The sequence below is a fragment of the Capra hircus genome, chromosome 12 (assembly GCF_001704415.2).
Source record: "Capra hircus breed San Clemente chromosome 12, ASM170441v1, whole genome shotgun sequence".
Lineage (NCBI taxonomy): Eukaryota > Metazoa > Chordata > Mammalia > Artiodactyla > Bovidae > Capra > Capra hircus.
In genome coordinates, this window is record NC_030819.1 from 60,798,911 (window position 1) to 60,813,307 (window position 14,397).

General features: G+C 39.4%; 1 protein-coding gene across 8 annotated transcripts in view; it reads left to right on the top strand.

Annotated features, from left to right (window-relative positions):
• Nucleotides 1-14,397, top strand: part of NBEA (neurobeachin) — a 667,995-nt gene that overhangs the window by 528,273 nt on the left and 125,325 nt on the right. For all 8 annotated transcript variants that reach the window (XM_018056646.1, XM_018056648.1, XM_018056650.1 and 5 more), the window contains 2 exons: nucleotides 7,805-7,922; nucleotides 8,244-8,346. In XM_018056646.1, coding sequence (XP_017912135.1) covers nucleotides 7,805-7,922; nucleotides 8,244-8,346 — 221 coding nt within the window. The remainder of the gene's footprint in view (nucleotides 1-7,804; nucleotides 7,923-8,243; nucleotides 8,347-14,397) is intronic.

Here is a 14,397-nt window from a genome sequence, read left to right on the forward strand (position 1 = left end):
GATGAAAGTACTTCTATGGTTTATAAAAATATCTTGGACTAAATGAAAAAGTAACTTAAAGCATTATTATTTTATAGAAGAGCCTGAAATTTACAGAACACTATGTAACTAGAGGAGATATAAATAAAATACAGGCAATTTTATAGGATCAAGTCATATTTCAGACCTAGGCTTGATGCCCAGAATTTTATAGAAACATACCATAAACTCAGTATTTAGTCAACTATAAATGATATTCTTTGCCCTTTTGAAGCACATACAAATTGATTAAACTCATCACATGCCCCAAGTAGCATCCTTACGAGTCTCTCTGCCTCCAGTGTCACAGCGTTCTACTTTGGCCTCCATGAGCCCCCTGAGTGTGTGTCAGTAAACTCTCTCTAGTTACCCTCATGCTCTGTTTCAGGGCTTTCTCTCGGTATCTGAGCAGAGGAGAGGAAACGGGACTGGGGTATAGTCCCAGGCAATCATGGCGATCAGTGAAGTTATTTGAATGCTAGTGGTTTATCTCAACATCATTTCTTTAAATATTTTGTTTTCCATCCTTTCTGCAGTAATTTCACTACCAAAAAAAAATGTCTAATTACTTAACAGAAATGAAACCGATGTTTAAAAGGGGTGTCAAATGATATTCTGTGACACACCTCAGTATATATTTTCTTAAATGAGAGGCATTAAGTCTATCAACTAAAATGCCTTAGCCTAAAAGACCTTCCATAGCCCCTCTAGAATGAAGGAATCCTTTTTATGGAGACAGACCTTTCAGGATATGGTATAACCCAGTCTGCCTTAGTGACTCAATGATAAAGAATCTGCCTGCCAGTGCAGGAGATGCAGATTCCATCCCTGGGTCAGGAAGATCCTCTGGAGGAGGACACGGCAGTCCTCTCCAGTATTCTTGTCTGGGAAGTCCCATGGACTGAGGAGCCCAGTGGGCTACAAGTCTACTGCATTACAAAGAGTCAGACATGCCTTAATGACTGAGCACAGCACAGCATATAACCCAATCTAGAGTTCCTCGTGAGTGCAAATTAACCTACTAGAAAATATAAAAGTTATTCTATTTAGATCACTTTGTTTAGATCTTGATTAAATCTCAAGTCAGGAGAGACTTCTGGCAGGCTCCAGCCTTAGGATAATAAACATGAGACGTCTGAAGGTGAAACTGGAAAGCTCTTTCCGGTTCAGCAAAGGAGTCAAAGATACGCATACTTTGTAAGATCTCTTTGTAACCCTCCCCATATGTATTATCTGTCCGTTTCTCTTGGTGATTTAGTCAGTAAACAAATGTATATGGAGCACATATGTGCGAGGCATTGCTTTAGCCTCTGTGTATTGAGCAGTAAATAAGATGACTGAGAACCTTGTTGTCATGGAACTTTCACATCACAGGGAGGGGACTGAGAAAAAGCAAACAAATAAATAAGTTCCATGCATAGAACTGACACAAAATGATGTCATAGAAGAGTTACTGGAGGTTAGTACATGATAACTCTTAAGCTGGAAACCAGGTAAGGCAGTTCACAGGAAAGGATACTTAAAAGAGAAGTTTTAATTAAATTAGGAGAGTTTCGTTCCATAATCAATCTGAAAAGAAATGCGAAAGTAGGAGGTGGCATGCTTTAAAAAAAAGAAAAGGACTGTTGGCTTTCTTGAGTTTTCTGGCAGGAAATTATGAACGCCTCAAAGCACTGTCTTTTATCAGTCCCTTTTAAGGATTTCAAAAGCTTAACTATAACGTCAGTGACTGTAAAGGAAAATTTTCTTTTCCTTGGCTTCTCTGAATGGGGGCTGTACCGCTTATTCAGATGATGCTGTCCTTGTTCAAAACAGCTTGGAACTTTGGATCTATCTTCTGGAATTTGCCTCCTGAGCTGTTTATGGTTGTTGATGTTAATTTAGTTGCTCAGTCATATCCGACTCTTTGTGACCCCGTGGACTGTAGCCTGCCAGTCTCCTCTGTCCACGGAATTTTCCAGGGAAGAATACTAGAGTGGGTGCCATTTCCTTCTTCAGGGGATCTTCCCAACCCAGGGATCGAACCCACGACTGCTACACTGGTAGGCACATTCTTTTCCACTGAGCATCCATGGAAGCCTAAGCTGTTTATTCAGTTCAGTTCAGTCGCTCAGTCGTGTCCAACTCTTTGCGACCCCATGAATTGCAGCACGCCAGGCCTCCCTGTCCATCACCAACTCCTGGAGTTCACTCCAGGCGTCCATGGAGTCGGTGATGCCATCCAGCCATCTCATCCTCTGTCGTCCCCTTCTCCTCCTGCCCCTGAACAGTATGAAAAGCTGTTTATTACTTGCTAGCAAAATAATTTAATTTTATTCTGTCTCCTTTTACTCTTCACCTCCAGACTTTACTGAGTTCCTCTGATTATCTCAGTTCCCTTTTTCTTGTTCCCAAGGGTCCCTGAGGGCCCCTGAGGACTGCTGTGGTCCCAGCCTGGAGGAAAATTGATTGAGTTCCTATATCAGTTTGTAACCAATCAAGAGAAAGAAGCCACATAGCAATTTGAACAGGGAAAGTGTTATAATTTATAAACACTATAACATAGAAATAATTATAATATGAATTCTAGTAGAATTCTGGAGAAACAAGTTAGTAAGAAATAACAAGAACTCTGAGGAACATAGGAACAGAATACATGAGGACCAGCCACTGTATTTTGAGCTGATATTGAACCCAAGCAGGGGCCCTTGACTTAGGTAGGGAGGGCATGGATTTTAGCGCCCTTCATGGTACAAAGTCACTCTGGTGCCCTGCTGGGGGAGCTTGGTGCTCTGTCTTTTGGAACTTTCGAGAAAACCATCCTCTAGGGATTGGTGAAGCTCCTTATAGGAGGGTTCTCATCAGAGCACCTTGCTATAAAAGTGCCTGGGGCACTGAAGTACTGGAGAAATCTTCTCATCACCGGGTGCTGTAGGCCCTCACATACTGCAGGAGCTGGGCCCTGGAGAAGCCCACGCTCTGCAGAGACCTGCTAGGTGAGCATACGGAATGGGGAAGAAAAACCGCTTGCCTCAGCATCGTCTCTTCAGAGTCCTTCCCTGATGGACCTCAACATACTCCTGGCTACCAAAGGAAAAATTAAGGGCACAGATTCATTTTCACATGATAAGCAATTAAGGGTGACTCAAGAGCCGAGACACAATCATTGAATAACTGGCACAGTTGGTAAGAAAGTTTTACATGAAGCACTTAGAGTCAAACCAACTTCTATGGGTGTGAGCCACCTGCCTGCTAAAGGTATTCAATAAAATAAACTGACAGTATGAATAATGGAGAAGAATACAAGGTCAAATATCCATTAAATCATAGTTCTCAATGAGAAAAATAAAAATATTAATGTGTGTATGTATATCAGTTCAGTTCAGTTCAGTTGCTCAGTCGTGTCCAACTCTTTGCGACCCCATGAATCGCAGCACGCCAGGCCTCCCTGTCCATCACCAACTCCTGGAGTCCACTCAGACTCATGTCCATCAAGTCAGTGATGCCATCCAGCCATCTCATCCTCTGTTGTCCCCTTCTCCTTCTGCCCCCAATCCCTCCCAGCATCAGAGTCTTTTCCAATGAGTCAACTCTTCGCATGAGGTGGCCAAAGTACTGGAGTTTCAGCTTTAGCAGCATTCCTTCCAAAGAAATCCCAGGACTGATCTCCTTCAGAATGGACTGGTTGGATCTCCTTGCAGTCCAAGGGACTCTCAAGAGTCTTCTCCAACACCACAGTTCAAAAGCATCAATTCTTCAGCGCTCAGGCTTCTTCACAGTCCAACTCCCACATCCATACATGACCACAGGAAAAGCCATAGCCTTGACTAGATGGACCTTTGTTGGCAAAGTAATGTCTCTGCTTTTGAATATGCTATCTAGGTTGGTCATAACTTTCCTTCCAAGGAGTAAGCGTCTTTTAATTTCATGGCTGCAGTCACCATCTGCAGTGATTTTGGAGCCCAGAAAAATAAAGTTAGCCACTGTTTCCACTGTTTCCCCAACTATGTGCCATGAAGTGATGCGACCAGATGCTATGATCTTCGTTTTCTGAATGTTGAGCTTTAAGCCAACTTTTTCACTCTCCTCTTTCACTCTCATCAAGAGGCTCATTAGTTTTTCACTTTCTGTCATAAGAGTGGTGTCATCTGCATGTCTGAGGTTATTGATATTTCTACCGGAAATCTTGATTCCAGATCGTGCTTCTTCCAGCCCAGTGTTTCTCATGATGTACTCTGCATAGAAGTTAAATAAGAAGGGTGACAATATATAGTCTTGACGTACTCCTTGTCCTCTTTGGAACTAGTCTGTTGTTCCATGTCCAGTTCTAAATGTTGCTTCCTGACCTGCATATAGGTTTCTCAAGAGGCAGGTCAGGTGGTCTGGTATTCCCATCTCTTTCAGAATTTTCCACAGTTTCTTGTGATCCACACAGTCAAAGGCTTTGGCATAGTCAATAAAGCAGAAATAGATGTTTTTCTGGAACTCTCTTGCTTTATCCATGATCTAGCGGATGTTGGCAATTTGATCTCTGGTTCCTCTGCCTTTTCTAAAACCAGCTTGAACATCAGGAAGTTGGCGATTCACGTATTGCTGAAGCCTGGCTTGGAGAATTTTGAGCATTACTTTACTAGCGTGCAAGATGAGTGCAATTGTGCGGTAGTTTGAGCATTCTTTGGCATTGCCTTTCTTCGGGATTAGAATGAAAACTGACCTTTTCCAGTCCTGTGGCCACTGCTGAGTTTTCCAAATTTGCTGGCATACTGAGTGCAGCACTTTCACAGCATCATCTTTCAGGATTTGAAACAGCTCAACTGGAATGCCATCACCTCCACTAGCTTTGTTCGTAGTGATGCTTTCTAAGGCCCACTTGACTTCACATTCCAGGATGTCTGACTCTAGGTGAGTGTTAAGTGATCACACCATCATGATTATCTAGGTCGTGAAGCTCTTTTTTGTACAGTTCTTCTGTGTATTCTTGCCACCTCTTCTTAATATCTTCTGCCTCTGTTAGGTCCATACCATTTCTGTCCTTTATCAAGCCCATCTTTGCATGAAATGTTCCCTTGGCATCTAATTTTCTTGAAAAGATTTCTAGTCTTTCCCATTCTGTTGTTTTCCTCTATTTCTTTGCACTGATTGCTGAGGAAGGCTTTCTTATCTCTTCTTGCTATTGTTTGGAACTCTGCATTCAGATGCTTGTATCTTTCCTTTTCTCCTTTGCTTTTCACTTCTCTTCTTTTCACAGCTATTCGTAAGGCCTCCTCAGACAGCTATTTTGCTTTTTTGCATTTCTTTTCCATGGGGATGGTCTTGATCCCTGTCTCCTGTACAATGTCACCAACCTCATTCCATGGTTCATCAGGCACTCTATCTATCAGATCTAGTCCCTTAACTCTATTTCTCACTTCCACTGTATAATCATAAGGGATTTGATTTAGGTCATACCTGAATGGTGTAGTGGTTCTCCCTACTTTCTTCAATTTAAGTCTGAATTTGACAATAAGGAGCTCATGATTTGAGCCACAGTCAGCTCCTGGTCTTTTTTTTGTTGACTGTATAGAGCTTCTCCATCTTTGACTGCAAAGAATATAATCAATCTAATTTCAATGTTGACCATCTGGTGATGTCCATGTGTAGAGTCTTCTCTTGTGTTGTTGAAAGAGAGTGTTTGCTATGACCAGTGTGTTCTCTTGGTAAAACTCTATTTGCCTTTGCCCTGCTTCATTCCATATTCCAAGGCCAAATTTGCCTGTTACTCCAGGTGTTTCTTGACTTCCTACTCTTGCATTCCAGTCCCCTATAATGAAAAGGACATCTTTTTTGGCTGTTAGTTCTATAAGGTCTTATAGGTCTTCCTAGAACTGTTCAACTTCAGCTTCTTCAGCGTTACTGGTTGGGGCATAGACTTGGATTACTGCGATATTGAATGGTTTGCCTTGGAAACGAACAGAGATCATTCTTAGATTGCATCCAATTACTGCATTTCGGACTGTTTTGTTGACCAGGATGGCTACTCCATTTCTTCTTCTAAGGGAATCCTGCCCATAGTAGTAGATAAAATGGTCATCTGAGTTACATTCACCCATTCCAGTCCATTTTCGTTTGCTGATTCCTAGAATGTCAACATTCACTCTTGCCATCTCCTGTTTGACCACTTCTAATTTGCCTTGATTCATGGACCTAACATTCCAGGTTCCTATGCAATATTTCTCATTACAACATCGGACCTTTCTTCTATCACCGGTCACATCCACAACTGGGTATTGTTTTTGCCTTGGCTCCATCCCTTCATTATTTCTGGACTTATTTCTCCACTGATCTCCAGTAGCATATTGGGCACCTACTGACCTGGGGAGTTCCTCTTTCAGTATCTTATCATTTTGCCTTTTCATACTGTTCATGGGGTTCTCAAGGCAAGAATACTGAAGTGGTTTGCCATTCCCTTCTCCAGTGGACCACATTCTGTCAGACCTCTCCACCATGACCCGCCCATCTTGGTGTATTAGTGTATGTATATACACACACTGATATATATATTTTATATTATATATATAAAGTAATACATAATATATGCAGACATAAAATCACCCATCCTCCTGGCATACCACTTTTAGTATAAAGGTGCCATCATAACTTTCATGGAAAGATCGCTTCTTGTTTCTGAGATTATACTCATTTTGTTGTTATTCAGTCACTAAGTTGTATCTGACTCTCTGTGACCCCATGGACTGCAGAATGCCAGACTTTCCTGTCCTTCTCTGTCTCTGTTAGCTCCAAAAATGCGTTTATTGCAGATTTGACTGCAGCAGAATAATCAAATGTGAACTTATCTGTATCATGAAACAAGAAGTCCGCATATGGATAATTGCTAAGAATGTTTCAGCAACTTAGTATTAGGTCAAACTCGCTGGGATTACCTTGGCCTTCCTCTAATTGCTACACAGGTGCTTCTACAGTTTCTGCCATTACATCTCCATTCAAGTAAGGAGGAGATAGAAATGTGCCAGCTACATATGACTCCTTTTATCAGCTTTTCTGGAATATCCCCAAATGACTGGTTTCATTCTTATTAGCTGGTTCTGGGTCACATGTTCTTACTTATAGTTGCAAGGGAATTTGGAGAAAGCAAAGAATGACTTTATCATCACTATCTTCGATCAAAGTCAGACAAATTCTGTCCTCGGGAACAAATTCAGGCCATTGTTGCAAATAAAGTTTTATTGGAACAGAGTCATGCCCATCTACTTACACATTATCTGGGACTGCTCATACCACAATGGCAAAGTTGAATAGCTGTGAGAAGGACAGGTGGCCTGCAAGTCCTAGAAATTTTTGCTATTTCACCTTTTCCAGAAATGTTCATTGACCTCAGGCTTAGACCAATCATGAACCCTTGCTTGGGGTTGACCACTTTGAGGGCTAAATGGTCTTCCATTAAGCAAGGAAGAAGGAGGAAAAATGACATTGGAAAAGCACCAACCATATATATCCAGCCATCTGGTCTAACCAATCATATATAAGACCTCCAAGGCATAACACATTTTCTGTTTTGTCACAGGGTCACCTTTACAACTTTTCTGTTCCTTTGTTCCTTCATTTCTACATGAGCCAGGTACAAAAATTTAGAAAGGTAGAAATTTTGTAAATATACAGAATCAAATGATTGACAGTATTGTAATACATCATGAATTCAGGAAGATAACCCCTAATTTACTGACTTTTATACAGCACTAAAGTATTATCAGACTAAGTCTGAGACACATATTCCACTGACTGACACTTCCCTTCAAACTGTTTATTTTAGGTCCTTGCATACACTGAGGGACTTCATGGAAAATGGATGTTCAGCGAGATACGAGCTGTATTTTCAAGACGTTATCTTCTACAAAATACTGCTTTGGAAGTGTTTATGGCAAACCGAAGTAAGTCTCCTTAAATATTTCAAAAAAAAATGTGCTGCTCATATTTGAATGTTAATGATTGACATGATGTGATACTGACTTGATTTTTTGCATTGTATTTCTTTCTTTTATATGCTGCTGCTAATGCAAAAATAAAAATTAAAAAAGAATGTATTTGTTTGAAAATGTTAATCCTAGGATAAACTTATAAGGAAATCTAATTTCTATGAAGATTCATTACCTTTACAAATAAATCATGAAAGGCACTTGAAAAATGATTTTTGAAATTGATGGTTAGCTCTCCTGTGGTTTTCTAAATCATGTTTTTTCTTTTTGCCACAGCTTCAGTTATGTTTAATTTCCCTGATCAAGCAACAGTAAAAAAAGTCGTCTATAGCTTGCCTCGGGTTGGAGTAGGGACCAGCTATGGTTTGCCACAAGCCAGGTAATTATATCATATTACACATTATCTATGGTTGGCTAACATATTTCCATCTAAATACAACAAAAATCTGAGTAGAGTTATGCCCTTGTAATTATTTTGAAAACCTAGGAATTGTCTTCCTCTGCAGGTCATTTGTAGGGAAAGAGGTTATGAAAACAGCTGTTTTAAGAACGGCAGAATGGGGCATAATTTTATTTAAGATAATTTTATTTAAATGACAAAGTAAGAAAGTTGATTGCGTCTTATAGTAAGCATGTTAAGACATTTTTGCTGAAGATCTTACCAAAAGCCTCATGATGTTTGTGGTTAATTGTTGTGTAATAACATATAGTTTTTTATAAATGTTGTGTAAAAAGACTTCTTCATTACAGTAATAAAACTCTTAGGGTTTATTGAGATTAATAGTCATTCATTATGGTGTGGTTATAATCATTTCCTGAATCTTTCATCTTTGTATTTTAAATGTATTATTTTGAATTCTTACTTAGTCAAAGATACTACTCTGTATAGAAAACATGGTCAGTAATTATGTGTGTCACTAATATCAATTAGTTGGTTTTGTCTGCGAGTAACTGAATAACTGACTAAAAGTGGTTTAACCATAGGGTTTTGGTTGTGGGGGGTTTGTTTTATGAAAGAGGTGGAATTAAAAAGAAGTTACCAGGGGATCCCCTGGTGGCTCAGTGGTAAAGAATCCACCTGCCAGTGTAGAAGACACAAATTCGATCCCTGATCCAGGAAGACCCCACAGGCCATGGAGCAACTAACCCCGTGCACGACGACTGCTGAGCCTGTGCTCTGGAGCCTGTGAGCCGTACCTGCTGAGCCTGTGCACTGCACCTGCTGAAGTCTGCGTGCCTAGAGCCTGTGCTCTGCACCAACAGAAGGCAACACAGTGAGAAGCCCACAAACCACATCTGGAGAGCAGTCCCCACACACAACTAGAGAAAAGCAACAGGGAAGACCCGGTACAGCCAAAAATAAATATATATGTAAATAAAAATGTAGAACATAAGAAAAGGAGTTGCCAGTATTGGCTCAGAGGTTCAGTAATGTCAGGACTCTAAGTTGGCTTCGTGTTCACAAAATAACCACTACTGCTCCGAATAACACATCTTCATGCAACTGCATTCAAGTACGAGAAGGATGCAAAGGACTTCTTGAAATTCTATGTTTTAGAATGGACTATATTTAGAAGTCCCTTTGGCCAGAATGGAGTCACCTTCCTGCCCCTAAAACCATCACTGAACACTGAATGTGAAGCCAAATCATCCCCTACAAGTCAAGGAAAAATATACCTCTGAACTCCCTGCCACTTCCTAGCTGAAAAAAATACACTTTCTGTTGTTAAGGAAGAAAGAATAATCGGCTTTGGGCAGACAAGCAACAGTGTCTTCCGTGTAGATCATTAAGTGCCTGGGAGTTATTCCAGAGCACTGCATGCATGGAAAGGAAAACCAATCTTTGTCTATCTTCCCCTTAAATAGGCTACAGACATTTAAAAGACAGGAACTGTGTCTTATTTATCTTTTAATCTACAATACCTAGCACACTACCTAATTGCAAAGGTGCTTTTAAGTGCTACTCAACTAGAGTTACCCTACATTACAAAGTCTCAATTCTCATATTAAGCTTATAGTGTAAAACCAGTTCACAGACATGTATGCACATGCTCAGGATATTTGCTATTTTGAACAACAAAATTCACTTAAGACATTAGTAGACGATGAAGTACTTATATAAAATACAGGTCAAAAGACAAATGCATTTAATCTAGCAAAAAAAAATGAAATTAGTTTTGCAAGGCTTATTCTTACTGAATCTAAGCTGACTCTTAGTAATCATTACTTCCTTTCACAAGTACCTACAAATTGTTTAATCATCAAGTCAAGGATTTTTCCAGGGATTGACATTAAGAACTCACAAATAGGCCTAACCCTTTCCTTTTAAAGAATAATCATCTGCCTCCTGACATATTTCTCAATGACCATGATTCTTCAAAGATTACCAGTAGAGTTTTCTGATTTCTTTTGGTATTCTTCTACTTGTCAGGACCTGAAATCATTTAAAACAACCAGAAACTCTTTTACTATATTCCTTATTTCTTATGAGTGTAATTTTCCTTTCAACCACATTTAGTCTCAGATTTTTGGAATGCTATTCTTCTTGATGGAAAAACTGGAAACAAAACATGTTTAGTAACTTTGGAAATTCTATCTTAAGACACTTTTTTGTTGCCCCCTTTGTGTTCCCCCCAAAGACTCAACTCATTAAGTTTCCCAATAAAATACTCATAAGTTCAATTTTCTTTATTTCCTGTGATATTTAGCCTTGGAGGTAGCAGATTGAGGTTGGCAGAACATTGAATTTAGGCTCAGACCTGCCACTTACTGGCTGGGTAACAAGGATAGGGTCTGATCTGATTGTAGGAACTCAGTACATATATGTTGAAAGAATGAATAACATTAAGCAAGAAGACTGAAGTTCTCATCTGCTATAAACTAGGCATAGTATTTTGTGAAAGACATTTCAACAATTGTCCTGAGACCATAAAATGAATGCACTTTGTGGACTGTGAACACACATATACACTATACACATGCATATGGGCATGCTCACATAGATATAGATGGTTAGGTAGGTGAGGAGGCAGGTAGCTGGGTGTATATAGATATACACACAGACACCTACAAAGAGTGTATGATATGTAAGATCCTGTTACATTTAGAAAATTGTCGAAGGGAAGGGATGATGTCTGACCCCTACAGATAGAAGTCTTCCAGCTGAGAGTATCTTGGGAAAATCACCAAGGGATCCATTCTTTACTTTGTTTCTTTGACATCAGGTTTTGTCAGTTTAAAGCAGAGTTTATCAAACGCTTCACGGGCTTCCCTGGTGGCTCAGATGGTAAAGCGTCTGACTGCAACACAGGCGACCCAGGTTCAATCCCTGGGTCAGGAAGCCCCTGGAGAAGGAAATGGCAACCCACTCCAGTACTCTTGCCTAGAAAATTCCATGGACTGAGGAGCCTGGTAGGCTACGGTCCATGGGATCGCAAAAGAGTTGGACACGACTGAGTGACTTCACTTTCACTTATCAAACGCTAGGGAATATACCCTAAACTAAGCCCAAAGGAGACTGCTTTAGAAGTATACAGACAAAAATGATCAAACTCAAAGCAGGTATACTGCCAGAAAATCAACTTCATGTATCACTTAGGCCGCTTCTTGGGCAAGCCCACCAAAGAGATCACATTGCAAAGATTTAGAACAAAAGGAATGTTTCCATAAAGCTAGCAGAAAAGACCATGATTCTGGGAAAGATTGAAGGCAGGAGGAGAAAGGGACGACAGAGGATGAGAGGGTTGGATGGCTTCACTGACTCGATGGACATGAGTTTAAGCAAGCTCCAGGAGTTGGTGATGGACAGGGAGGCCTGGCATGCTGCAGTCCATGGGTCACAAAGAGTTGGATATGACTGAACTGAACTGAGCAGAGCCTAATGAACACCCTTTTAGTTTACATGCATGTCTCATTTGCTGAGCACTTTCCAACTCCCAGGGACTGTACTTTGTGTTCAAGTTTATAAGCATTAGTTTTTAGCTTATAAACAGCAGACATTTATTTCTGCCGGTTCTGGAGGATAGAAAGTCCAGGATCACTAGCAGATTTGGTGTCTGCTGATGGCCCAACTCCAGGTTCATAGATGATCATCCTGTCCACATGTCCTCACTTGGCAGAGGGGCACTCAGCCCTTAATTCTTAAAACCATGTGGATTCTTAATGGATTTCTTTTTTTAACTTTTTTTTTTTCTTTCTTTCTTTCTTTTTTTTTTTTTTTTTTTTTTTTTTGCCATACCTGTGGCATGAGGGATATTAAGTTCCTCCACCAGTGACCAAATGGTTGCCCCTTGACGCAGCAGCATGGAGCCTTAACCACCAGATGGACAAGGAAGTTCCTTAATGGAGTTCTTATCCATGTTACAGATAGGAAGTTTTCGGTTTAGATAAGTTACTTATTTTGCCCAAGGTCATAGCCACTCTCTTAATTTCTATTTGGTGTCATCTATCAAAGTGGTCCACATTGGTCAAAAGAGCAATACCCTTACCCCATGCATAATGATAGAAAAATACTGACAAAGAATTTGTCCGTTTTCTAGACTCCATACTGATTGTCATTGTTTGGTTAATGTATTGCTATTTTCTATTCAGACGGTCATTATAATCAATAAATTTTGAGTGTAGTTAGATTCTTTACTGATTAAGAATCTACCTCATTGCATATATAGTTAATGATTTTAAATGGTCACCATTTGTTATAGTACTTAGTATTTTTTCCAGAAGGCAATTTTATGTTCTTCTTATTCCCCAGTTGTAAAAGGATTTTTGTGTAGCCCAATATGTACCAACTATACTCATTCAAATGTCTAAATGTTTATAGGATATTTTTAATAGCCCTATTGATTTACTGTTATCATTTTGCTGCTTCTTATGATTGAACTTATATATTTATTTTTTGAATTTCATCTCTCTTTAGCCATTATTTTTTTGAGGGATAGAAATCCAATAACCGAAGTCATTTGGTTTATACTTTATTTAGACCCCATCTCTAGTTCAAGTATTGTTAAATGCTAAGGACATAACAGTATGTATAACATAGTTCCTGCTCTCAGCGAGTTTATAGTAGAAAAGAGAGAGCAGTAAACAGGAAAAACTGGTCCTTTCCATGGACTTGCTAATAATAATCTGATTTTCTAAATTCATTTTGTATGCCTGTATTTTTCTTCACAACTACATGCTCTAAGAATGACATGATAACCTTCTCCCACGAGTCTCATTGTTTATCCTTATCACAATTTGTTTGGTCATGGTTTTTGAGTGTTTTTGGTGCTCAGGATTATTTCCATATCAGCAGCTTTCTTCTTAAATTTTCTAGGTTTAAAATGTCAACAAATAAATTTACAACTTTATTCTACACTTTGCTTTTAGCAGACTAAGCATGCTGCTGGTAAGAATTTTAGTCAGATTAGCAAGAATATGATTACAATAGTAATCCAGTGAAAGTTGGACTAAGCACATAATTATAATAGTGACAAATACAAATTGGGTCAATATAGTTTATTAATTGATAATTCAGAAAATATTTTAGCATGTTGCTATGATAAATCCAGAATCAAGGCTAAAATTTATAACATAAATAATTGTGTCAGTGAGAGTATCTGGCCTGGAAAATTTTTGAATAGTGGTGCTAGAATGGCTTAAAATCTGGAAGCCCTTTTAGTAGCCCTGTGAAAATCATATTGCCAGTTAATTGAAAAGTGTACTAAGATATAGTATTTAAGTATGCAATATATATTCCCCTGACCATTGCAATTAGAATTATATAGTTCTTATGGAATCCTTAGGATCTATTATCTCAAGTATATATAACTAGGAAAGCTCCAAAAATGTTAACATGTGACCAAGCTGCTGCAAAATATTAACATTTTAAGCATTGAGTTAGACATAATTATTTTTTAAATTCTTAATTCAAATTTTAATTTGACACACCGAGTTTATCCCCATTCTTCCTTCCTCCTTACTTTTCTTCAACCCCTGTATCTTGGGTTTCTCTGGTGGCTCAGTGGTAAGAAATCCGCCTGCCAATGCAGGAGACACAGGTTCAGTCCCTGAGTTGGGAAGATCCCCTGGAGAAGGAAATGGCAACACACTCCAGTATTCTTGCCTGGGAAATCCCATGAACAGAACTTGGCTGACTACAGTCCATGGGGTCAAAAAAGATTGGACATGACTTAGCAACCAAGAGGCTTAGCTCTTGGCATGGTTATTAAGATCTCATGTGAGTGTAAACATGATAATAAAACATGGAAGATAAAAATAGTCTTAGGTCCACAGCTCCCACCATGGAGCCCTAAGATATCACAGTGAACTCAGGCCTACTGCAGGGCGTTTTATGTTTTTTTAGGGAAATACAGCAACATCTATCAAATGCTGCACGAACTCAGCTCAACTTAGTTCTAATCTTCAACATTTGATGGCACTGCATTCTTGT